The sequence below is a fragment of the Anopheles maculipalpis genome, chromosome 2RL (assembly GCF_943734695.1).
Source record: "Anopheles maculipalpis chromosome 2RL, idAnoMacuDA_375_x, whole genome shotgun sequence".
NCBI classification, from domain to species: Eukaryota; Metazoa; Arthropoda; class Insecta; order Diptera; family Culicidae; genus Anopheles; species Anopheles maculipalpis.
The window spans coordinates 10601933-10628945 of NC_064871.1; the positions used below are offsets into that span (position 1 = coordinate 10601933).

At 43.5% G+C, this 27013-nt stretch overlaps 2 protein-coding genes across 4 annotated transcripts in view; both read left to right on the forward strand.

Annotated features, from left to right (window-relative positions):
• The window catches only part of LOC126557911 (protein fork head), a 251822-nt gene that overhangs the window by 99901 nt on the left and 124908 nt on the right, over window positions 1–27013 (forward strand). The window lies entirely within an intron of this gene.
• LOC126556960 (hemicentin-1) overlaps window positions 1–27013 on the forward strand; it is a 72301-nt gene that overhangs the window by 28572 nt on the left and 16716 nt on the right. For both annotated transcript variants that reach the window (XM_050212540.1, XM_050212541.1), the window contains exons 2-9: window positions 7118–7153; window positions 11262–11612; window positions 11745–11855; window positions 15161–15373; window positions 15563–15732; window positions 15835–15970; window positions 20941–21077; window positions 24844–24982. In XM_050212540.1, the coding sequence (XP_050068497.1) occupies window positions 7118–7153; window positions 11262–11612; window positions 11745–11855; window positions 15161–15373; window positions 15563–15732; window positions 15835–15970; window positions 20941–21077; window positions 24844–24982 (1293 nt within the window). The remainder of the gene's footprint in view (window positions 1–7117; window positions 7154–11261; window positions 11613–11744; window positions 11856–15160; window positions 15374–15562; window positions 15733–15834; window positions 15971–20940; window positions 21078–24843; window positions 24983–27013) is intronic.

Consider the following 27013-nt stretch of genomic DNA (forward strand, 5'->3'; position numbering starts at 1 on the left):
ATTGTAAACTAGCTGAATTTGTATCTTCGCAACCGAGCAAAATGAATTATTATTGCTACACCGTGACGATGTTGTACTCAACATCAAGCGAAAATCTCACATCTGTCCGGCAGATTCTAAACAAAAAGCAGCGCGCGTGTGTATGTTATGCATAAACAACCCCCAACCCCATCTTCACGATGTAATAAAAGTCACATCGCGATCATCAATACTTGATCGTTCAGGCAGATTGATGAACAGTTTTATCGTTTGTTTCAATAACAGATTTAGTAAACATCCGTTTTTTTTTGTTGTTGCTCTATCTAATGCGCCCTTCCGAGAATGGGAAACTCACGTTGCCTCTTGATTGCTGGTAAGCAACACACAACCTCCCAAACGCAACCGGCCGACCGTACTTGTCTGTCCATCACGTGGGAAGACTCATCAAGCCGATGTTTATCCAATTCCAAAGCGATGCGAAGCCGAAATCTAGTAAATCCCTCGCTCCTTCCCTGGTAGCCAGCCGTGGAAGGAAGGAAGGAAAAATTAATCTCAGTCCTTTCATCAATCAGATAAGCTTTTCTCTCAATTAATATTTGTTTTGTGGTGGTATTTATAAGACAACTCGCGGATCCCGGTGGGATCATTACTCGGAAAAGCAACAAAAAATGAAGGGAAAACAAAATCTACTCAACCCCCCCGAAGTTGATGCATCCGAGGATCAAGGGCATGCAAGGAAAAACTTCTGAACATTGGTGTTTCCTTCCCTGAAAGTGTTCCAAAAAGACACCGGGCATACGGCTCCGCTTCGCAAACCACCGACGAGAAGTTTGCCCCGCTAGAAGTCGAAGTCGAATAACTTGTTTACGTTTGGCAAATGTTTCCTTTTTCCGCCAATGATTTCATACACCGTCCGGAAAAGGGAGGGTGAGAAAAATTTATAGCTCTTGGGAAAATAAAATCGTTTCATTCTAGCATCCTACTCAAGACCAGTATGGTCAGTTTGTGAAAATCATGAACTCGAGGATGCTTATGGGTCGCTTCCGCTGCTTGCTTGTTTGATTCTACTTCCCAACTGGCAGCAGGGCAACATAAGGGCAAGTGGGTTTGTTGGTCTGGGATTGGGCTGCCCGGTCGAAAAGTTGTTTATTTCACATTCGACGATTTTTATCGATAACTTAATTTAACTTCTCTGATTGAATTCATCAGGGGATGGGAGTGAGCGAGTGGTGCTACTGCTCGACAAAACTCACCATTAAGTTTGATTTCGCCGGTCACAACTACAAACCGAAATGACGAAAAACAGCTGAGGTACAGCACAACCCGGAGGAAAAAAAAATGTCTCGAATCCCCAAAAACGGCCCCATGAATAGATGAAAAATAACTTGCTGGAAAAAGTGAAAATAAGCTGACTTCACAGAAGACCAGCAAACGGTCAGCCTCGGGACAGCAGTCGAGAGTCAAAGTTGGTGCGAGTTGGAAACTCAATTTCTCAAGCTCAACAGCTCGATCATGATCACGTGGGGATAAAGCACTGGTGCCACCGACCACCAGCCCTTTCTACCGTTGCACACTATCCCCGAAACATACGGCGTCCAGTGCAAACGAAAAATGTCCCTTTAACTTTTTTCCGGTGTAGAAAAAACCATCGAGATAGTTGTAGATTTGTGTGTGAGTTGGCATTCTTTTTTGCTGTGTGCCGTGCTCCCAACGGTGCCTGCTGCCTTATTTGTGTGCTGCTAGCTCTCTATTTTACTTTCCACAAACAGGGAAACAAGTTGTTTTGTGCATACGGGCGTATCAACACCCGAAGCACAGCGACGCGATAGCAAATCCCGACAAGCAGAAATAAATAAATCAATTTACTTCGAACGCAGCGAAACAGGAAACTTTCTGGGAGGTTTAGGCGGCGGCACAAAAGAAATCGGAGGTGGAAATGGGACTATTTTTTGCTCGTACACTTGTTGGTTTGCTTCCAGAGAGCTGACGAAGGATATAGAGAAGGGGAAGAGCTTTTTGGGTGGAAAATGGTGGTCAAATCGGAAGAGTATGTTCATCTTTTCAAGGAATGAACTATTTCCCTTAGCGATAAGCTTATGCGTATTGGAATTGTTGTAAACTAATATTATGTTTGCAAAAATGTTTGATTGGTCCCATTATTCTAGGAAATGTTTGACATCATGAACTGAACATACTTCCAGGTTGGTAAAAAAAGTTATGACGACTTACCTATAGGAATTATCAGTATGTGCTTAGAAAATATCTAATATCTGACATACAATAGGACATAGCATACCAGCATGACCAGGAAGATATTCAAGCCGAGAAAATGAAGATATGATATATTTCTCTAGATCACATTTTAATTGAATTTTCCGTTTATTATTTGACCACATAACTGGGAGATATGTATTCGCTTAAAGTCCTTATGCATTGTAAAACCCTTAACCGACTATTTAGTTTTACTAGAAGCGTGATATAAAGTGAGATCCAGCGATAGAGATGCTAACAGTGGCAGTCTTTACAAAGCAGGACCAGGAATCAAATCCCATTCTATGGACCAGTTCTTTGTAGTGAGGACTGACTATCCTAACACAAGTTATCCCACCATTTAGCAAGTCATTAGAAGACCAACATCACCAAACAGGTAGTTAAGTCAAGAAGAATGCGAAAAAGATAAGCATGGAAAAAGGCCTGATTGTCAAAGCCAAACGGAACACTTTCCGATGGAACGACTCTAACCAAACGGAAAGCAAATTTGTATTATGGTCATCCGTTAGAGTCGACGAATGTTTCGTCGACTTTTTGCATACATTTACGGATTGCTTTGTTCATAGATTCACAGATGATTTTATTTGAATTAAACCTATACTTAAATGCTTATTTTGACTAGAATCAGTAATTAATTAATCAGTATGGTTTAAAAATATACTTTTTGTGGTGGAAATTTATTCGTGGTTCGTGGTTTTTGCTTCAGAATAATTCCTGCAAACCACCAAATAAAAAAGTATTAACGTAAGAAATATACACTTTTGTATAGATTAACGCTTAAACATGGTCTTTATGAATGCAAACTAAACTTTCCGTTGCACTTTACTGACGGAAAACTTTCGGTCCAAAGTGCGTTTCCGTTTGGCTCTGCCAATGCATATTTTTGACTTTCCGTTCTGCAAAGATCTGTCATCGACTTTTAAACGTCTGATTTTACCAAACGGATAGCCAAACGAAATGTCATAGTACCAAATGGACAAATATGTGACGTTTGAGACGACGTTTGGGTTCCGCAATCAGGCCTAATATAGATCCATGAACTCGAACATACTCCTAAGGAAATCCTGTAAGTATGAATAGGAAATCCATACTTATTTGATTTACTTTCAGAAAACGTGCTCCTAATCGTGCTCTAAACTGAGAGGAAGTCGTCGTTCTCTAATGTTTTTCCTGAGTTTTCGTAAAGACAATCTTTATCATCATTCTGGATTTCCATTCTCAAACTGCTAAGCCCTTCCTTGAGTAAAAAGACACATTGGACAGTTACATAAGACTCTTTTAAACGGTGCAACGGTGATTGAAACGCTGGTATCCACACGCCAGGATCGGGGTTCAAATCCTATCCAGACCGTTCCTCTGTGCAGCGAGGACTTGCCTATCATCCTGTCCAACTACGTAGTTTCAATTAGCCTAGTAGGCCAGTATATGGCTGACGTCACCTGGAATAGAAGGTCGTTATGCCGAGAAGAAGAGAAATGGCTCATGTTATTTAATTGTAAATTGAATCTAGTACATCTCTTCTTTTCTGGTTCAATGATATGATTCTCAGATGACTTAACAACATGAATTATGAATCAAGTATTTTAACGAGATTCGTGATAAGCTGTGAAGTTTCTTGTTGGGAAAGTATTCTATGTAATTAAATCACCACTAATATCACTTTACTCTTACATGTAGTAGGATGCAAAATTCTATACCTTGTGGCACCGCAAGCATAAATCAAAGGTATGCTTTTTTGTTGTTGCATACAAATTCTGGGTAAAAATAAAACAATCCTCTGCATTTGTAATAGTCTATGCCTTGTAGGTGTGACTGAATCAAACAAAAGTTTAAAGGTTTATGCTTTTGTTTTCGAACAGACATAACAAGCAAAGGTGTTGTGTCTGCAAAGCTGCATCCTATACATTGATTCCGATTCAAAGAAAAGATTTCTGCCAGTGTGTTAAGGAACGAGCAAACTATCGAACTACACAACATCAAACGATAGATTATGGTTGTAATGTATTTTCCCCCCCGGTAACACCGGACCAAACATCTTTGTGAAATGTCACCTCATTGCTCACTCCAACAACCACAGCTACCAAGAACACAGAAGCAACAATAAGGCGGAGCAGATTGTGTTCGGTTTTTCTTGCAAAAGCATGTCGGTGCAACCAAATGCAGGTGTTGACGTTTCTAAGCTGCATCGTCTTGCATTGTGGTTTTTCACTGGAAATAAATCCTGCCCAACCGATGCTCACCAAAACCCAGAAGCGTACCTTGGCTCTGTTGTACCATGTCGTACCATCGTAATCCTTAATGAAAATGCAGATGAGTTTTCATCGCTGTAAGAGTGGAGATTTACATCGTTGCAGTCTTTTACATTCTTTCGGTCTCAATTTAGTATGGTTCTTTCAGCACACCACAGCACTCCTTGTCCCTGGTTAGTGGTATGCCGTTAACGTTATGAAAATCAATAACCGTTACGGAGAACGAGGCAATGAAACTTGCGCTAAGCTGCTGTACTGCTGTTAGCATAATTGTTCAGTAAATAAAATTCAGTAGGAAAAAAACGCTCAATCGATACAAACCCTCCCCATGGATGGGGTGGTTCGTTTGTGTTTGGTTTCTTTCGCTAGAGGACCTCAAAATAAGACGGTCACTCCTATCTAGGGAACCGAATGGCATTCGAATAACCTGATGAAGCGGGATTCTTCTCTTGAGAGGGATTAAATTGCACAGACGTGGGCATGAGACACACCACCAACACCAAGCACCGTCTCTGATGCTTAATGTCAATAACAAATCAGCATAACCTCAAAAGAATGCTTGCACAAACCAGACACTTGGATTAAGGTCGTTTTCTTCGGGCCAATGACGATCGTTTCGTGTTGTTTTGCATCAGTTTTTTCTTCTTATTTTTGCTGTCTGTATTTGCCCGTAAGTCTTTCGGGTATGATCTCTAGCGTTAGGGAAACAGATGGTGCTCAAAGTTTGCTGACCGTGAAGAAGTTTCGTTTACGTTTGTCATTTGCGTTTGGTTGCCGGAACTATGCTGGGCGAATGCAATTTATATCCCGTCTTGCAAATAGATATCGTATAAAAACAAAGTTAAAAGTTAAATATTTGCTACATTGGAGGTTGGTAAACATGTTCATTTTTTTTGAGCACTTGATAACACACCGGAACGCGGTATCGCTGGTACAGATTTTTTACCCGCAAACTAATTTACACAATTTTGCGGTTGTTCCAGCAGTGCCTGAGGACACGGAATATTCTGTGCGTTCTTTGTCAATCAAATGCTGTTCCCCTAACAACGTGCCACAACAGTGAAGCATACAGAATGAAATGGAAGTCGTTCGAGCATGTTCTCATTTCTGTGTGCTCTCGATCTTTCTTGTCCTTTATTAACCACATAAATATGTCTAGCATTGCTCAAGACGGACGGCGTTCTCATCCTCCCAGCAGAGAGGGTTCAGCATAGCCCTTCCGAGCAAAATGGGACGCAAGATACACTCATGCACGTTCCTCGTTATGGAAATCCACGCTACCCAACCCGGTTGACAGTATGTTTCCGGTCCCGACAGAGTATCAAATGATGCTCCATCCGAGCGTTTCACCTGTTTCGTTTGCCTCGTCCCTGGTTCACCCGGATTGTGTAGCTTGGTAGGGTGCTATTTTAGATTAAATTTTCCGCACAGCAGTACGTCTGTTGCGAAATATTGTTTTTCTGCTGTTTTGTATTAACCGAAAGCAGATGTAGACGCTTGACGAAGCGAAGAACTGATTGTGGATCGGGAAGCTGCGCGTGAGAAAGTTGTTTTCGAACGAATTTTGTATACCTTGACTGTAGAACGTTTAACTTTTGATGTTAATATAACTAATTCAATGCTGTTTTTCTCTTTGTTTCTTTGCAGGTACGTTTTGCGAATGAAAGCATTGGATCGTGAGATTTATAACACGTTTGGTGGACTATGATTAAATACACACACTTTGATCAGCCTATTAACCCACTCACACTGCAGCGTACTTACACTATTAACACACTTTTAAATTCCTGTTTAATTTCGTTCAAAACCCTTCATTAACTTCAAAAATTATTTGCTGCAGCATAACTCAAAAATGACAGCTTCAGCCCAACTTCCCTAGTTGTGAAATGATAACGAGACCCACGAAGAAGTTTTGGAATGTTTCTGCTTCCTGAGAAGACTTTGACTTTGCCTCTGCTCACCCACAAACAAGTCGAGGGCAGAAACATGTGTTAACAATTCTTCAGTTACGACCAAATCACCACTTCGGCGAATTTTGAGCATATTTATGATTTTCGGTCCCTTTCTCCCCGACCTGCCCTGTCTGTTTTTTTGGAACTTCTTTAGTAAAGCAAGCAGCAGAGGAAGAAGAAGAAGAAAAACAAGTCAAATGTCGCGATTCGTCCGCGCTAAAGTTTTCCCAGTGTTAGATGCTGGAATTTCCGACAAGTTTGTGGGTGGGCCCTATCCATATCCGCTGGCAAAACAATTATTTATACGCTTGCTTGTTTGCCGGCGTTGCTGAATAAAATTTGAAATAGCAATAATAATGATTCCACGAACTTGGTGGCGAAAATGGTTCCACCAAAACTGTCGCGACAAAAAGTAACAAAAAAAAAACGATTTAATTTCGGCTGAAGCATGTTTATTTTGTCGTTTTGTATTTTGCTTTATCTATCGTTTTTTAATTTCTCAAGTCACAATCTTTTCTTTAACATTAGTCTCCTACATAAGGCACTGGCACACACGAAAACCACAAAACAAATTTTCCGAACATTACAAAAACCGTTGTACTCTTGGTAACGCTTCTGTTTTCGAGCAAGATCGTTGAAAAAAGCCGAAATGTTTTCTAATTTCAGGAAAATTTACTCCCACAACCGCAACAGTCGACACCAGTACGTACGACTTTAACTTGCTACTTGTTTAGAATCATTTAGCCGCTCTTGTTCTATTCCTGTAGATGTTTATTAGATCTATTGATTGCTCATTTTGCTCTTCATGTCCTAAATAGACCATTTTCCTGTTAACATTTAAGTAGTGCATTGTGCTTCGTTTCGTTTCTTAGATACGCGTTCATTTGTTGACAAATGATGCAACCCTGTGCAACGGCTAATTTGACCTTTACACAAATTAACTGGAGAATAAGGCAGCGAGGCGCAGGTCTTAAACTAAAATTACAAATCCGATTGGCCAATTGGAATAGGAAAGACGCATTATAGTTCTTGGAAGTCATAAGCAGCGTTTATGGAGCCGGCGTACCGCAAGTTTCATGGAATATCTCTCGCTAGATTACATGCGAAACGTTTAAAGGCGGTGGTTTCGTTGGAGGAAAGGATTTGAGACGATGTAGATGTGGCATGTCAGTAAATTTCGCCTAAAGCCTCCAAAACGCTTGATCTAGTGCAGTTTTATAAATGAGCGTTAAGAGTACCGAAGTTTTGAATTCTTTAAGGCCCGAAATCGCTTAGAATCAGTGGTGAATCAAGGCATTCGGAGACCCTAGGCGGATTGAATATTGGGGTTTCAAAGCTACTAATGCGGGGCCTATTAGACCTCTCTTACTAAGCTGTCGGACCCTAGGCGGCGTCTTACTCCGCCCTCCGTTCGATCCGCAACTGCTCAGAAGCGTACAGCTTCGCAGCTCCATAGAAAAAGAGCAAAGACAAGGACTTTGGAAACTTGTTCTGAGTTCTTAAAAATGCAGAAAGTGAGGTTTTCAAAACAGCTCTGTTTTCTTTATTTATTTCTCTAGCTCAAACATCTTACTCGCAATGATTTCTGACAACTCTCCCCGCAACAAATCCCGGCAAAAGCTTTTAATTGATCCACACGTACTGTTTCAAGTTGTAGAATTTGTACAACTTTGTTATCTGTTTCCTCTCCTTAATGTTGGAATCCACTCTACCGTTAAATTCGTCGAAACCACTCGGATAGCGGACAAAGACTTTATGTAAATGTCGGTTTTCTCGCAATATTATTCTGTCGACAATAGCCGAATTGCGAGAAAAAAACATGCAGAATTTGACTTAATAGTTACGCGGAGCGAATACAAACAAGGTTTTGCCTTTTTGATGTGTAAAAAATTTGTATCCAGCTTCTGTTCCTGCAATCATCACTCCATCAAAACAATTCTATGTTGCATCGTTACACGCGCTTCTTTCATCATAAAATTTTGATAATAATAAACGGTAGTTCCACAAAACTCTTCATTTCCTTCGAATCTTCGAGTCGGGTTTTCAATAATTAACAAGTCGTTAACGAGTTCGTTGCGTTGCGAGTTAGTTTTTGGAATGTACCAGAATTCACTGATCCTTTCGTCCAGTAGATCATTCGAGTTTTTAGCTTCCCGGAACCGGAAGCACTGGATAAACCGTTCCACACCAGCTGCACCAAATCCTCTAGACAAACACTGGTTTTTTTGAGCGTCTTCCACGCGGCCACATATGGCTAGAGCGCGATGGGATTGCGGGCTGTTCGTTCGTTGCGGAAAGGAACAGCATAAAGTGACGCTTATGTTCACTCTTGCAAACGAATTGCTGCCAGGAATAAAACTGTGTATGCGTGTATGTGTGTGGGGAGGGCTTATGTCAAAACAAGTGTATGTCGCTTTAGGACAGATTTTTTTTCTGGTCTGTTTCTTCTGTTCCGCGAGCAGCTTGTGTACGGTCCTGGGCACATAATCTTCTAATCCTTTTTTAACATTCAACAAAAATAAGTCCCCACAATATGTTGTTACTGCTGTGATTTTATGCCTGTTTTCTTCCAGCTCAGCCATCAGCCTCTGGTAGTATTTTAGCGAGGCTGGCTTTTCTGTCTTTTTTTTTTCTTGTTCTTCTCCTTGGTTTACCCACTTCCCTCAGCGCGCGCACACACACGGGGATGGCCCCTTTCATTTCGTGTATGGTACTTTGGAGACGAGTTTTCATCAGTTTAACTCCCCTTTCAGAACATTCGTCCAGGCGTTGATGCTCCGTGCACAAGTCAACGTTGCATCTAGACCGCCTAAGGACGTGTCGTACCTGGGCAAGCAAGGGCGCCGTTCTGGGGTTTTTTTCCGCCTTCCACTTGCAGTTGATGTGGGCATCCTTGTCGGACTGGACCGGAAAACGAGAAGCTCTCACTGGGACAAATAACAACAATTTTACGCTTATGTTGCAACGATTCGTTTTCCATCCTTTTTTCCACCCCCTTGCTGGCAGTCTTTTTTATGCCGTGGGATGTTGGCGTCTGTGGCGCTGTGTTTCATCGGCAATTTTACACACGGCTGGCTGACCGGCTGGGTTGGTGGTGGTGGTGGCTGTGGGGTACAAATTTACACACCTGTACGGTCATCTTTCGCTCAGCAAGTATGTACGGACGATGATGCTGAGGGACGGCACTCTCGTGGGTGCTTGTGGCTGAAAAAGTACGACCGGCCGATGATGCTGGGCCGGGATTTATTTTTTACGAGTCTTTCGGGATAATGAGCAAAGTACTTTCACTCGAGCGGTGGTCGCCCCGATTGCCGTCACTACTCCACCCCTTGCTGACGGGTTGGATAAGTGGAAACAAGACACAAACTTGCTGGAGCAGAAAAAAAGGGAGAGAGAAAATAACATAAGAACATACGCCAACTAAAGCGCTACAACCGAAAAACCAGGTGTACGAGGGAGATTAAAAATTAATGAACCGGACTTACCAGAACCACAGAATAAGCACAAACACACAAACGTACAGCTGGCTACGCAAGTGTAAGCGCGCGTGGGCATATCGACACGCCATCGGAATGTTGGCGTCCTCGCCAAGACAGCACCGTTTTCCACCGTCCAACGGCAAGAGACACGAGAGAAAGTGGTTTAGTTTTGATAGGATAATGTGGTGCCCACTAAGCTGTGCAAAACTCGCTACCAGGTAGGGTGGAAAGCCATCACACACACACATACATGTAGTAACTGCGTTTGCAATTATTTGCATTATTTAGTGGTTTTCTTCGGTAAGATACGACAGCAGAAAATTGCATTGGCTTCGGTGTGAACGAACGAGACGCATGAAGAAGTAATGGTGGAATGAGCCAACGTCCTGTCCGTGCGTGTGTGTGTGAGGCCGGCTAATGCATTCGCTTCGGATTATCAAGACCCAACAATTACATTGGACAGACGGAATGGTATGCAGGCAAGTCATCGGTTAGCCAGAACCGGGCGGCTGACAGGCATGCGATTAATAATTAACGCTCTGAGAGATACGATTGCAAGGATTAGCTGTACTAAGTTCAAATGGCTGGGTTGCTCTCCAAGCTCGCCGATAGCGCTCGATAATTCTGTGTGTAATATTTATTAGCATTTAAATGCAATATACATCAGCGCAGTGGCAAGAGCAGCAGCATCAAGAGTGGCAGCATAAGTGGTGAACGGAGGATGCCTTAATTTAATACGCCAGAAAGGATGTGTAATATGGCGCTCCGGGCTAGTAATTTGAGGAATTTAGTCGAAAGACAGGTTCTGTTTCGTGGAATTTATGTGCGCATAGTCACACATTTTTAAATTGCTGTTGTTGGAAGACAGCCAACCGAGAGCATCTGAAGCATGATAATAGGCTTGGAGATGGAGTAAGAAGCTTTTATTGGGAAGTAGCTTCATGTAAGGGAGACTAAATACTAAATTGAGAACGGTCTGGTGGCCGGATATGTAACAGAGCCGGTCTTGAGCGCTAGGATCGGGTGTTGAATCTCGTCTGAACCATCTGCTTTTAAGACTGACTATCAAGCTACAGGTAAACTAAGTCAAGGAAATCTGTAAGGACCTCTTGGGAATATCACAGAATCGATTAAAAATTCTTTCCACAAATCATGTTATGATGTTCATTAGAAATTATTAATCCAAGTAGTGTTTAACGTTCATTTCGATGTTCACTTTCTAAGCTGTTTTTCCTTCTTGCATGTAATTTTTTTGTGTGCATGTAACCAATATTTTTTTCTCTTCAACGTCATAAAACTCCTCTACTCCTCTGCCTCTCTAAAATCCACAGTTCCAGCACGCATCGTTTGGGCAGCGATCGATCACGATGCGGAGCTACCGTGCGACATTACGGCACCATCGTCACAGGATGGCGTCAAGCTAGTGCTGTGGTTTAAGGATTCCACCGGAATTCCGCTGTACAGTTTGGACTCGCGCAGCGGTGTGCCGATATCCGCCGCCCAGCACTCCACCATCGCGAATGATCTAGGCCAGCGGTTGTTCTTCTCGGTCGGGGCCACACCGAAGGAGGCCCGCCTGCAGATACGCAACATCAAAACATCCGACGGTGGCGTGTACCGGTGTCGGGTGGACTATTTCAACTCGCCCACGCGCAACTACCGAGTCAATTTGACGCTGGCTGGTAAGTTAATTCGTGCGAGCAGCACCCTGCTGAGCGTTTTAGCTTGGGTTACTGGAGTTTTTTTTTGTTAATAAGCTTCTTACTAAAAGAAATTGTAAATTTCGTTCTCTGCTTGATCTATTTGCTTCACAGTACCACCCGAAGAACCAAGAATATTTGACGCCCAGGGTAAGGAAATATCAACCGTTGCTGGACCGTTCCGGGAGGGTCATGAGCTATTCCTATCATGTCAAGTCTCTGGAGGTAAGTAGAAAATAAATCCCTAAGCCATTCTCAATTTCCAGGAATTGGGTATTCATTTGATAAAACTGCTTTTCCGTAGAATTATCTCAAAGTCCAAAAAATTCCAGGACGGAATCCGATTTCTTGACGTTTCTCAATAATTCTACCTGTTCCATTCTACATCCCATTTTCCATATAAAACGAAGCACTTCGTAAGATGCATAAAATGCTCAAATCCATATCATTGCATTCTCTGCAATGCAACTGTTTTGCCAATATCTCTTAAATTGGCTGCATTTTGTGTCTTTTTGTCGATCAACTTATTTTTTCAACACTCTCCGTAACGTAACACGAAGAGAGAGCACTATCCGCCTTGAAAAAAACGGCAATTTTAGTTGCAACGTTATCAACTGTGCCCCAAAGGACTTGATGAAGGTCACTCTCGCTCCTGCACGGCGGCAATCCGTTTGTCGAACAAAATCCTCAAAATCCGGCTAGAAGCGGGAGTCAGATGTCCTGAGTACACATCGCGCGAAATCCGAGTCCCACTTGATCGCACGCTGTACGTTCGTGGAGCGCCGAAGATGGAGGCACCATTGGTTTGCACAACGAAGAAATCCTTTAACCGAGCTTGAACTGTTAGTCGATGAGCAAGCAAAGCTTGTCAACAATAGAGCACCACTACCCATTCCGGCCAGACCAGATAGTTGGGCCTGGGCGATTGGTACTTGGCGTTTACGGTTTACCTTTTTTCGTAGGATTTTTCAGTTTGATTTTTCCACCATTTTATGTCAGCAGGTAACGTACACCGTACGCCAATACCGATGAGAATTTCCTGCCCGTAAAATTGCTTCACCAGCGGTGGCGGAGCAGCTCAGTGGCGCACATACACACGACATGGTTCGTGTTACCCACAGTGCAGAGTGAAAGGAAAAGCGAAATAAAATAAAAATAAATAAATTTTTACAACGGCGTTTGCTGCTGCTCGTTTGCCCGAACAGCACGCTCAGGGACGCTGAAGATACCTTGGCTCCGCTTCTAGCGATGATGGTGATGATGTTGATAACAGAAAACGGTGGAACCTCGGTAATGCCTGCAAGCTCGTAAAAAGTCACCAAATATAACCCTACTCTCGCGATGGCAATGGTGGACACACACAGACACTCACAAGCGGCAAAGCTGGAGCCTTCGATCCTGGGTGTCGAATGTAAACTGTTTGCATTCGAATTTAGGGCATAGATTGGTGTGGCAAATCCTTCCGTGCACGGCGTTGAATATACGATCCTATTCAAGCTCGATAGGGAGGGAGAGTTTTTTTTTTTCAACCTGTATGAAAAGGCCATATGTACAAACTGGGATGATGTCAATCGATCAAGAAGCTATTGGATTGAAGCTCTCGGTTGAGGGGTCTGGTATTCGTATAAACAATTCAATCAAATTCTTACAGCTGGGAATAGTACATGGAAGCTTGTTTAGTTTTATTTTATTGACAAAATATTGAACATATTTGATAGCAAAATATTTTAGTTCTAAATTTCAAAAAATGCTGAGGGCATGTCTCTTTCTCTGACATAATTGAAAAAGGATTAAAATGTTTAATAAATGCAGCCTGTAAGTTATTTCTGCCCCTGGTAAAACAGGAACCTGCCAATAATAATTACACTGAAGGTATACGCCCAAAAGTATGCAACTATAACGCACCTCTTCGTATTTTAACGAACATCGAACTTTTCAAACATTGGTCAGTTATCCTTTCGAATAAGACGCTTTTTGTGATGCAAATAATTGAATTCTAAACTGCCGTTTTCATCATAAACGCTTTTCAAATTCAAATTCAAAGGTATCAGTGGTACGTGGGAAAAAGTGATTCCTTCCGGCCAAAGCAGACCAATTTACTGACTGCACAATGCTCCATACAGTTCGTTGACTGGCTCATAAATACAAGCGCCCTAAATACGCTTCCCAAAAAAACGCTGCAAATGAAACGAATTACACTGTGCACGTTGCCACCACATCACACCGAAAACAGCTTCATGAAAAGTTGCTCCTTCACGTAACCACTTTCCAGTTTTCCATTTAGCTTCAAACATTTGATAGACCATTCCAAACTCTCAACCCGCTGCTGCCGCTCTGACACAAAACGGAGAGTGTTGATACTGTAAAATGGTTACCAAATGTAGCAAGGGTGCAACATAAAAGTCACACTCGCCTACTGTCGTCACCAGCGTCATGCCCGCCACTGTCAGTAAATTCGACTAAATTGTTCACCGACTTGCAGGCTTCTGATTCGTGTGCAAAACAACGGGCCAGGGCGTAACTGGCGCACACATGTTTCGCAGTTCGAGGAAATGAAAATCAAGGGCACGCGTATGCAAAACGTTGTACTTTTCTATCTCTCCTTTGCAAAAGGGAAGTTCCATTTCAAGGCTGGCCCAGGAGAAGTCGAGGGTAGCTGATAAACTGGAACTGTACGAACTTATTTTCTCTAAGTTTTTCTCATCATTGGAGCGTTTTTATTACCCCCCCACGGGCCACCGCTCTCATCCCCTGCAAATAGGCTTATTATTTATTTAGATGAAGCATGAAGCGGGCGAACAACGATTTGCGTTGATGCAAACAAACGGAATGAAGGAGGAAGTACATTTGGCCGTTGTTCCCGGAGTACACACGCTGAGCCGAGAAGACATGTGTATGACGAAACGCTCCGGAGAATGGATTGTGTCGCTGTGCACGGGGATGGGAAGAAGCAGCACTTTATATTCATGGTCGAAAAGCGGCCCAAAATGGGCCACGTGCCACGTTACTTCCGTAGTATTCCTTTCGGGAGGATTGTGTAGGAGCGCGTGTTTGAGAATGGAATAGAAATGAAATAAAGAGAAAAGAAACTAAATCAAACGAAACGAAGCTGACGATGTAGAGTACCGTGCGCTCGGTAAATGTGCAAAGCTTTAAAGCTTTCGTCGAAGTTGTAACCAACGCTTTCGGTTCCGTTCGGTTTGCAACGAGAGGGAAAAGGAAGCGCAAAAAAGTAAATGAAAATTTTACGGCTTGAAAATCCTTCTTCGTGTAGTGACAGCAGCGCTGAGTGTTTTAAAATTAGCTGCAAAATTTACCGTACCACTGTACAACGGTGTATCCCAAACAATAAATAAAACATTACCCTGATGCTTGCCTAATTTTGATAAGCATCGTTTTCGCAAAGCACGCAAACACGAACGCGTAGAACCTTTCGCAGCGGAGCAACCAACCAAACCCGACGCGCGATGAACATAGAATCAAACAATTTAAATAAATAATGTTCTATTTTGTTTTTCTCCCTGTTTCAGGCCGGCCACCGCCCCGCGTTACGTGGTGGCGCGATGGAGTAGAAATTTCCAGCACCAGCCATCCATCCGCCGTCGAAGGCACCTCGGCCATGGTTAATCAACTATTCATCAGCACCGTCACGAGGGACTTTTTCGGCTCGAAGCTGCAATGCCGTGCGGCCGGCTCGAAGCTGGTGCCGGCCGTTTCGAAGGAAGTCGCTATACAAGTACACCGTAAGTACACGAAACTCTTCCGCGACCGCGAAAGATTCGTCCAACGTCTTCCTGGGGTGAAACGGCTCGCCGCTGATCGGAAGTGATCGCCGCGTTGCTAAGGGAAGCTGGGGCACCGAGGGCAGCGCCGGGGCGAATCGATAAGCAAATGAACCATTCCGTTTCGAACCGTTTGTTTTGTTTCTGCAGTAAAACCACTGAGAGTGAAAATCATCTCGCCGAACGAGCTGCTGACAGCGGGTCGCCCGGTTCCAATTAGATGCGAAGCGTGGGGTTCCTTTCCGGCGGCGAAAATCGTATGGCTGCTCGACGGTGAACCACTGCGCAGTGCCGACATTACGGTGCACACCGACACCAATGTAAGTGGCAGCAGCGCGCTGATGGCATCATCATCCGGCGAGATCCGACCGGTTGCGGTGGCGCAATGTTTAAAGATCCATGTTTTCCATTTTCTGCGACAGGATTCGAATTTGACCTCCAGCATACTGACGTTGCGCGTGACGGCGGAAAACGATGGTGCGGAGCTGGCCTGCCGCGCTTCGAATGCGTGGTTTTCCGGTGGTGCCATCGAGGATAAGCGCATCATAAGTGTTGCATGTAAGTAAAGCTCACCAAGCCTCGCGCTCGCGTCAGCCGTATCGTGGCCGTCTAGCGTATCGGTATAATTTACCGCCATCAGGCAAGACGATGCGCGACGCCGTGTGAAGCCTTTTAGCACGCCGAGGTGATGAAATCTTTAACGACTTCCGTAAATACCGCAATGTCGCGGACACCGTTATTTATGTGATGTGTGCTAACGGTGCCTCCCGCTGCCATCGTTAGATCATCGATCTTCGGAACGAAGTGGTGCGTTTTGCGCCTCGACTGTTATCACGGAAAATGGAACGACTGTGTTCCAAAAATGATACAACTTCTCGGGCATATTCTGTCTCCGCGCTATAAGTAATCATTCAAAACAACATAAGGCTTGCTAGCGGGAAAAGAGGCGCATCCATTTGCCACCACACCCAGCAATCCCGAGCTGCACATGCGACAGTGTGTAGCCAGTGCGGCTCAGTGCGGATGAAAAATAGTGCACGTTACGATTTATCACTGCTCCGGCCAAAAGCGGGGTAAAAGCGCAACGATTCCGGTCCTGGCACGCTGGCCAGTCACCGGGTATGACGATCCTGTCCGTCGAACGGTCGGTACGAGCGAAGATGAAAGACTTCCCCCTACACCCGGGAACACTTTTACCGTCCATCTCTCCGTCCACCGGCTTCTCGGGTGCAGGATAACTTACGACCAACCATTATTGCAACTCAGCAAACCGAAGAAATTGCTGCACACACACACACACGTCCGCTCTAGCTTTTTGGGGAGACGACGAAGAGCGACCGGAAAAAGGAATAATGGCTACGGTAGCTACCGCTTCTTAGCCATGGTAACCCTTCGCCGTCATTCGGGCACGCTGCAGCACTGCTGACTGAACAACTGCAAAGCTAATGGTTTTTGCTGTGACCTTCTGCGGTTGTACATTGATTTATGAACGGTGTGTGCGCTAGTCTGCTCTTTGGCTGCCCGGTAGACTCCAATCGACTGTGATGAGCTTTAATCATGTCATGCGAAAATCGGCTCGAGCATAATATGCTCGAAGAGAATTGCTCGACTAGACACACACACACACACACACACACACACACACACACACACACACACACACACACACACACACACACACACACACACACACACACACTCCCTCGCTTGCTATCGAGCTCTACTTTAATAAAATAATTACTATTCAATTTTATTGAATTTTCCGTAATTAAAAGCATTTAAGCCTAAACTGGAATTAATGCAATTTATTTGTGCTCACCCGCCACCCCAACACAGTCAGACCAAACTCACTCGTGAAAATGAACATTGCCATGCACTATATTTTAGTCGATTCCCATTACGTGCTCCACCGGAATGGACTGCAGTTTCATTTACCCGTGGTTTGCTCCGCGGGTACGCACAACATGCTTATCATCATTATCGGCAATAACACGATCTCCAGCTGTGTTATATTGCACCGCCCTCCGGCCACCCGTGTTGCATCACAGCCCGTCCACACGGCTGAAAGTCCAAACCATCATCGTGGTCCTGATAGTTCCGTGGTGATGGACCGGCATATCAATATTTTACACGACATAGTTTTCTATTTTCGGTGAATGTATTCATTCGCCCATAAACTGCTCTACCAAAATGCGCGCCAGGAATAGTTAATTATTTTCGGTAAATTTTGCATCTCTCCACCCGACCCCCGGGATTCCGGTCGGTCGGTGTAAGTAATTTTCCCCTACGGAGCACTCCCAGGCGGTTTCTCTTGGGTGTTTAGCCTAATGCTTTAGCCGCAGGACGGATAGGATGGTGGATCGGTGTGGCCTGAGCATGGCATGGAATCATCGCCAAACAGGCGGAAAGATTGATGGTTGGTAACGTGCGTATTGTCCCGCATTGTCGGCTAGCTGATGGGGTTTCACCGGCAAGTAAAAGTGCTCATTACATGATAAATTTTAATTAAGGATAGAATAATGAAAATGAAAACGTTGCACAAATTAATTTATGAAAAATGCTTTCTTTATGTATGATTTGACGGTTTAGGTTTCAATTAAAATTATGTTTAATTCAAAACTCAATTAATAAACGGAAAATAATTAAGGGGCGTAACATGCATGTGATTAGTAAAGCTGAAAAAAAGTAACTAAACAAAAGTCGTAGAAAAAAAGTTAATTTGTAGCTATTAACAAACGGTTTTGTGAGTTTTGAAAGCCATAACATAACCATGTTTATGAGGACTCAGAATTTAACCTTGCGTTTGTGGAAATATTCAAAAAGCACCGTAACAACATTTTTTTTTTTCAAGAAAAATATTGATAATTATAAGCTTTTTAATACTTATTACTACAGGTTTAGTTTATCCAAATAAACCTTCCTTGCTTTCTTTCCTCTGAGCATCGCAAGAACTACAATATAATATTTTCATAGCGATTGATTGAATTTACAGTGTTTTTACAATAGAACCTTGAAAAGCTTCTTTCAGGGATTGCTAGCAGTCTAATGGCAGTAACCAGATGATCTTTCAATATTCTTAATCCTTACCAAAATACTACGGTAGATATACTACTCTGGACAGAGACAACGGTCTTGTCCTATGATTCCACATCCCAAGTATCCTTCCAATCCTTATTCGTGTTCCCCAATTCCTTTTTTGTTAAATGTTGTGTTGTCTATGTTTTAAGTGTATTTTTTGTAGTGCCACGGGTGATCCGATGACTGGGCAATAGCACTCGAGGGTGATTCCAACACTGCCGTAAAAGGGAGGCAGGCGTTGTTGAAAGTGCAGTGTTCTCCACTCCAGTCCAGTTTTGGCACATTGAGTTTGACAATGTTGGCGTCGGGTTCGGGGTGTTCGGCGGGTTCAGTCTCGGGAGTAGTGAAGTCGCTTTCGCTGCTGCGGGATAGAGCTTGTCGATCATCCTTTGATTGGACGTTGACTAGATTGAGCTTGGATTGTCATTGCTGGAATGCACTGGAGAGCACTGTACGAAGACAAATAAATGTTCGTGCTGTCTTAACAATGTTTATTTGTTTGTTACAGTCGAGACCAAACATCAAATGTCAACAATAGAACAGCCACATCACCACTATAGCCGGAATTCGGATGAAACCAACCACCATCATCACAATAGTCACAGCGATAGTCCCGGACCATCAAAATTCACAACATCCACCACTAGATCATCATCATCATCATCATCATCATCATCATCATCATCATCATCATCATCACCATCACCACAACCATCCACAACCGAGTATGCCCGGGATAAGGCAAAGAATAAGGAGGAAATGCCTTATCAATATAATTGTTTTTTTTTTTTCAACACAAGCGGTGTGAACAATACGGCACTGGACCGTCATAATTAATTATAAATAAATAAATATACTACTCTGGAGAACGTAAGGAAATGAGCATTTGTGAGTTCATCGCAATCTCTTTAGTTTTAACTTGGTAGGACAATCCCAAATAGCCCAAGTTCGATATAAGTCCCTGGTTAGACCAATTACAGATATCTTATACCGACCCTTGAACATTTTCTTAAAGCAATAATTGTTGGGCTCCGCTATAAAACATATTTCTTGTTTGTTAGTAAGACCACGCAGTTTCATAGTACTAGAGATCTTATATAAGACGGTGTCTAGGCTCTGAAAGGACCGTGAAGTCTTTACTTGGGGCTCTCTATCGTCCGAGTACTTCATGTGATATGATTTGCTGATGTAAAACGAGACAAACGCAGTTATTTTATGGTACGAGCTGGACGTAAAAACAACCAATATCTGAACGCTAACTTTAGCTTAACATTCCTAATTATTCGCAGCTTCCTAGCAATGATTGTAGTATCGCTTTTTCATCATAAAACAAATTTGTGAAGGATATATCGGTCTTCAAACGGCAGGAACGGGGTTCAAATCGCATCCGGACCGTTCCCCCGTTGTGAGGACTGACTAACCAACTACATGATATCAGCAGTCTAGAAAGCCATTTCCTAGCCATTTTTTTGTCACTCCTTGGCGTTCTCAATAAAACAAAAATAAATAAAGCTTATCAAGTGAGGTTCTCGGTTACTTGTATGTTGGTAAGCCTGATATAATTGTCAATTAACACCGAAGAAATCTTCTGCTTGGCTTGACGGCATTTTAGGTCGGGTCAGCCGTCCGATGCCGCGTAGTTGAATAGCCAGTCCTCACTGCGGGAAAACGGTCCGAATGGGATTTGAATCCCGTTTCTGCCGCGTGAAGACCGGCGTCGTTTGATGCCTCTCAAACCGAATAATAGTAAATACAATATCGTTATTTTATTGTTACACAGTCGAGCATAAATCTGGAGCCATAAAACTACATCAATTGTAATTTGTATGCATCCTCACCAATTGCGTTATAATGGATGTTTTCTAACCATTACGTTGACAATCCCAACCCGTAAAATTTATTCCACACATGACGATCTTTAACATTTTACATCCATTCGCTACCCAAGGACACGTTCGTAATGCTCATCGGGCTCATACACAAGCCATCAATCCTGCCGGGTACACTATCAAAGCAAAATTATTTCCTCGTTTAGACGCCGAACACTCAACCGAACACGCAAACTGGACTGCAGTTGCGAACAGTGGTAATGTCATTTAATTGGAGTTGAGCAGGTTTCCCGCTAACCACGTCACCCGGAACCGAGAGTTCACACTTACGGCAGTTAGAGGCGTGAGCGCGCGTCTGTGTGTGTCCTTTAATCATCCCACGAACTGGCTTCGTGTGCAATGGAACGATAAATTCAATTTTATAGTTTTCCTTAATGGTGCGTCTGAGCCGACAGCGGAAAACGATTTCGCACAAACGTACACACGCACACCGCTAGTGGTACCTCTTCCCCCAACGGCCCTATTGTGCGAATTAAAATTAACTTTTCACTGCTGTTGTTGTTTTTTCAACTCGTTGCCTTCTTCTTTTTTCTTTCTTTGTGCGTCCCAATCGCAACCTAGACGAGCCAGTCGTATCGGTGCATCTGTCCAACGAGGACCCGAGCCGGGTGATAACGCGCGCCGAGGGTGAGAACGTTACGCTCAAATGCCGAGCGGATGCGAGACCACCGGTCACTTCCTTTTCCTGGTACAAAAACGTAAGTATTATTGCATTTTCTCTCGCTACAGCTAACACACCGAAAAACATATGCGCTGGTGGTCGAGAGCGCCCAGCGCTAGCTAATGTCACCGTCATCTGATCCGGGTTAGTGTCAGAAGTTCATGGTAAAAAGGTTGGAATCCCTCCGCACAGTGCACTCAATTAGCTCCGCTCTCTGTGGGGGGATAGAAGAAGCTACGGGAAAATATGATGCTCTCGCTGGGAAATCAAGCACCTTCATTAGGTCGAACGTTCATCTCCAGAGCTGACCACGCTTCCGACGATGATGATGACGACGACCAGTATGGGATGCGAAAGCCACAGAAGTGTCGTTTCTGGTGACAACACGAATGTTCCCTATATATACACACACACACGCACACAGGAACGGAACTGAAATGGGGCTAGAATTACTCGAGCGAACCACTAAAGGCAGGCTTCATTCTTGATGAGATTCCCGGCCGCTCAGTCAGTGCGAATGTGTCACGGTGTCTTCCTGTCCCGGGGTGGAAATTTGCGGAACGAGGCTCTTAATGCAACCGCCGAGGGTTTGCTGTCCCGGTCCCGGTGCCAAAGTGCTGTGGGTTTCCGGCACGTAATTAAATCATTAATCCCTTATTTCAAACAAATTAATCTTATTACCTTCCCTCAATCCTTCAGATATAATTAGTTTTACTATCGCCGCTACCCCAACACTCGGACACCGACCGGGCATTCGGTAGCTTTCCGTCCGGAGACAAGTGTGGTGGATTTTTGTGAATCGAAACCAGGGTGGGCACTGTAGGCGAGTGGGCACTCAATCGCCTTATCCTTCGATCGATGGTTTTCAGTACATTTTATTTCACTGCACTCGGATAGCTTAATTCCGACTCGACACAGTAGCTGGCACGTTTGAGTGGCCCGTTTCGGGCTCGCTACCAACGCACCAACGAACATCGGGAGCAAGGTGTACAAATCCAATTAAAGAGATACGGGTCATAATTCAATTTGTATAAACAGTGCTTACAAGCAGTTAATGCGAACTCACCGCCCCAACCGACGGGCTTGGTGCACTAAATGCTGCAATGCAGTGTTGGGAAAATTGAATCTTTTATTTTGCTCCTTCGCGTGCTTGCGACTCCTGGCGAGGAATGGAACCTGCAAGCAATCTGATACGAGGCAGGCGGTTGGTTGGTGTGCTTTAAAGCTCTTAAGCACACTCATCAAATAACAGTTCTCTTGCGTCTCCGAATACGAATAACCGAAGCAAATGTAGTCCTTCGTGTTTGGCGAACTCCAACCTTCACGTGACATCTCATTCGAAAAGATGCGTTGCGTTTTAATTCGCCCATGTGATGAATGATACGTTAGAGCTTAGTGGGATGGTTCGGATTCACCCGGTCCCTTCATTTTCAACGCCACTGAAAATGAGTGCCTGGTAGAAGCTCAATTTAATTATCACTCTGAACTCCCAACCCCCCTCAATTCACCAGCAAGGGACAGAGGGTTCAAAGATGGACGTTAACAGACATGCTGCTTAAGGCTTAACGCGTATATTGACCCGATTTGCTGTCCACTATGTTCAAGCACGTTCAGACTTCGGAAGGCCCGCTTCCTTCCAGTAGCAAGATAACACACCAAGTTTGCTTACCAGCTTTCCATCGTCTCACTGACATCCACACGCCTCAAGGCCTCGACCTCAACGGCGATACGGCACACAACGGTGGGAGGGTTGGTTTTTTTGGGTGCTATCAAAATCTTTGCTTCAGTTTACAGAAAGAAAGAGCAAGTTAACTTCACTGATGAATCCTTTTGAGGCGAAACCTTTTTCCCAAGACCGGGACCAGGGAAACAGAAAGTTCTCCAACGCAGATGATGAACCCTTATTTTGACGATGACCTTTCCCGTGTGTCTTGGACTGAAATATAGCTTACCAATTTTCCCGGATGCCTTGCTGAAGTTCGATGTTTGAACTAGCTGGTTGCAAACGAATCCCCTGCCTTTCCTACCATCGCACCCGGAAAATCCCTTAGCCGGGTGGCTATTGGCTATGGAATCGAATCGATTGTGGCAGCGTCTAGATGCTGCCACACCGGATAAAATTTTGCCCTAGCTCTGCTCAGTGCTCAGGAACGAGTCAGGAAGGCTTTTACGTAGCCCGACCATCACGATCATGCGTTCGATGCCATCTTCTTCCATTTCGATTCGTAGAAGAACAAGGCGAAGGATCAAATAAATGGCACCGACATTGCGAGATGGCAAGGGCAAGATAAAACTAATTAATTTCCTCTCGGCCAGCAGCCAAACAACATTGGCACGATGTCTCCGCACAGGTCCGTTCGGTTTCGATTGTGCTGAAGGTCTTGAAGTTTGCGCTCAATGTCAAAGGCATCGTTATTAGCTCGGTTGATGTAAAGTTTTGTTGGCTGTTCCTTTCAATTTGCTTTGCCTGCCGTGCGCCGGTGTTTCGGTCGGTCAAGTTTCGGCTCACTAAGAAGCAGTCCGCACGCAGAAAGTTGCGTCGAGGAAGAAACGAAAACTTTAAAATTCTCGCTCCGAAAAATTAGAGCTTGATTGACATAATCCAATGGTTTTAAAGATGCTTTTAGTCATTCTCTCAGGAAGAAAACATGTCTACTTGTGAAGACCTTCACTACATACGAGGACTTTCATGTCAATAAAAAATCTTGGTAATTTTCTGTTTTGATTTTAGTCTTCAAAAAAACCGAACGATTTACTCAGAAATCAGGAAACCATCACTAAACTTGAAATGGGTGAAGAAATAGCGATTTTCACCCGTCCAATTTACAGCAACTTCCCGAATGAAGCCATTTCCCGCCAAGCTTTTGATTGATGCATGGCAACAACAGCCGCGCAAAAAATGGCCAACCAAATGTACGAATTGGGAAACAAGCTCTTCCGCACCGGAGGCAGTGCGCTAGTGCAGTGGGAAATCAGGCCAGGCACAACGAGTGTAACACACGAGCTTGACAGTTCAATTATAGCTCGATTTTTTACCTTTTCCGATTCCTGTTCCATCAGGCAGCAGGTTCCCCCGACCGACGGTGTACCATTTTCCCACGAACTGTTCTTTTTTGCCGTGCCGTGTAATATCACACGAAAACACTCTCAGCGACACACTCAGCAGCGTGCAAGCGCACGCGGTACGGTGCCCTTATCGACGAACGGTGCCATTTCTCACCCAGGGTCGAAAACGACCTTCAAATAAGGGTGCGCCTTCGGTTGTGCTGTTCGTTCCGGTGGTGGTGGTCCCTGCCAGCCAGCCGGTTTTGCGGTCGGTACAGGGCGGTACGAACAAGGTAACATTTTCGTCCAAACATGGCAGCTAAAGATTTGTAACAAATGTTCATCTATCGCAACGAGATCTATCATTAGCCCCCGAAACACGGGGAAAAAGATCGATTGGCCCGCTGGTGTCGTGCGAGTGGCATGACGATGGTGGAAGGATTCGCCGGTTTCGGTCCTTCCGTTGCGAGATCGAAACGCAATTGAAGGGCGCTAATGATGCGCTTGTTCCCGCAATAATCCACTATCGCGCCAGTACCGCACCGCCATCGTTAACGGTACGCACGGTACTTGGGCGAACTTGTTGGCCACCGCATCGGTTATTCCCTTGGTGGGAAGTAGTCTATGTGCATGCGTTCCTACTATCTCTGTGTGACAGTTTTCAGCTTTTTCGTCGTCACGATCCGTACCAAGCTCTTACTAAACTTTTCTATTTTTCTTCTCCCTCTCTCCCACTCGCTTTATCGGTCGGCACACAGAACATGAGGATGTCCGGAGAAAATGGGGAAACCTTGTACTTGACGCAGCTCGAACGGGAAAGTGCCGGATCGTATGCTTGTGCTGCCTCCAACACGGAAGGTGAAACGCGCAGCTCATCGCTAACGCTCAAAATACAGTGTAAGTAGTACGATATGGTGAAGTTGTTTCCATTCCGCAGACACTTTTGAAGGATTTATGGGTTGTGCTCGTTTGTGGCGTCATCCGATGCACAAAGACAGATTTCTTGCTTGTGTGTGTGTGTGGGTGTTTTAGTTGAATACGGTCTCGTTACGGAAAGGAAAACGATGTCCAACTTTATTACGTTGTTGTAGAAGAAATCTTTATTTTAATCGTGTTTAATACGGGAACTACCAAGATTAGGATGCGTGTAACACTATCGTGATGACTGAGGATGGATACAGATTAAGCAAGATCTCGTTATGAGTTAGTAGACTTTAATTAGCGAAAAATTTATAGTTTGATCTTTATTCCATCACTGATTAAAACCATCAAACACAAGAAATCGATAAAATCTGTCCTGCTGTAAATGCATAACCTTTTAGTTTTAGAACGTTCATAGTAAAATGTTTTGCATCAGTGTTACGTATGGAACAGTAAAACAATACTTTTTGCTCACTTTACTTGGGTGTAGACGCTTCACTGTATCGGGTAACTGTTCTCGCTATCCTCATTCTTTTCATCATTCAGGAAAAATGACTGGTCAAGGTAGAATAGCCCATGGCGTAACTAAATACTGGGTATTTCGAGAAAGATTTATTTTTTCTTAAGGTTTACTAACGATTGTCCGAATATTGTTATGGCTATCCCATGTTTTTGCACTTTTTGTGTATTATTAGCAATGTTTGACAATTTTTTAGCTATTTTTCAGCTGTTTTCTAGACGGTTCTCTGGTATTTTTTGATATTCTAATAATATTACAAACAGAACTGGTAATGGAACTGAATTATGTTACACAATTATCTGTACTGAATCAGAAAAGAATTCGAGAGGTTAAAAAACTACTTTTTTAAAATGTGAGAGACTGTCAAACAATCGTAGCAGGCCTTCAAAGCAGTTAAAATATATGCAAGGAAGCTTAAAATCTCAACGAGATGAATATGAATATCTAAGATAAACCATTAATTCAGAGTAAATCACCGGAAAAGTCTTTATCAATATTATATTTTTAATTATTTAATTACAATTAATTATGACGATACAATGCCTTATTGTCCACACCGTTTGTGATGACTAACTTATATGAACATTATGATAAGGTATTTCCTCCTTATTCTGTGCCTTATTCCGGACATATTCGGTCGGTCAATATAATATTTGATTTTTAAATTCACACGCTACGAATATTATTTTGGAGAATGAATTTTGAATGCATAACACTTCATGTCATGCATTCAAAATGTCCGAAATATTTAATCATAAAAATTATTTGACGTTAAAAAGTTATTGGGAGAATTCAAAATTATCAATTTTGGTTGTTCTAGTGTTAAAAGCTCTGTACGTATAAAAAAAAAAATGTCTTCACATTTTATCGGTTCATTCCGACCCTTGCAAATTAAAGTAATACGTTTTACTATTCAAGTACAACCACACCCCACTTGGACCATCTTGGTGCATCATTTCCAATACGCTTCTATCCACTTCAGATGCCTCCTTTCAATCGCGCCCATCAGCACCATCTGACTCATCCTAATTGGTGTTGGTCATAATTTTACTTCCTTAACCGCCACCATTACCATAATTGAAAATCCATGAAAATTTAACGTGCTCTTCCATTTTGTCGACAAGAAACAAGATCATGCCCTGCCGACCGGACGGCGCACCAGATAAAAGGTACACACGGCCATAAAAACGTGGCCCATAAATGTTCTCGATAACCTCGGTCAAACAGGTCGAGACTGGCGTGCACCTTGATGGGTGGAAAAACAATCTCGCTCCCTTCGGCAAATAGCTTTTGGCTTGTGAGCGTGTGTCTGTTGAGGTTGGTTCTTTGGCTTTGGTGAGTGTGAAAAATGTCGCCGTTTTTATAATTGGGAACCCTATTTAAATGTAAATTTGTTTGGCCTGCCTTGATGTGGTGGAGAGCCCTCTCAATAGGGAAACAAAATGCATAATTGATTTATGCAAAAAAAAAAAAAAAAAAACGGGGGA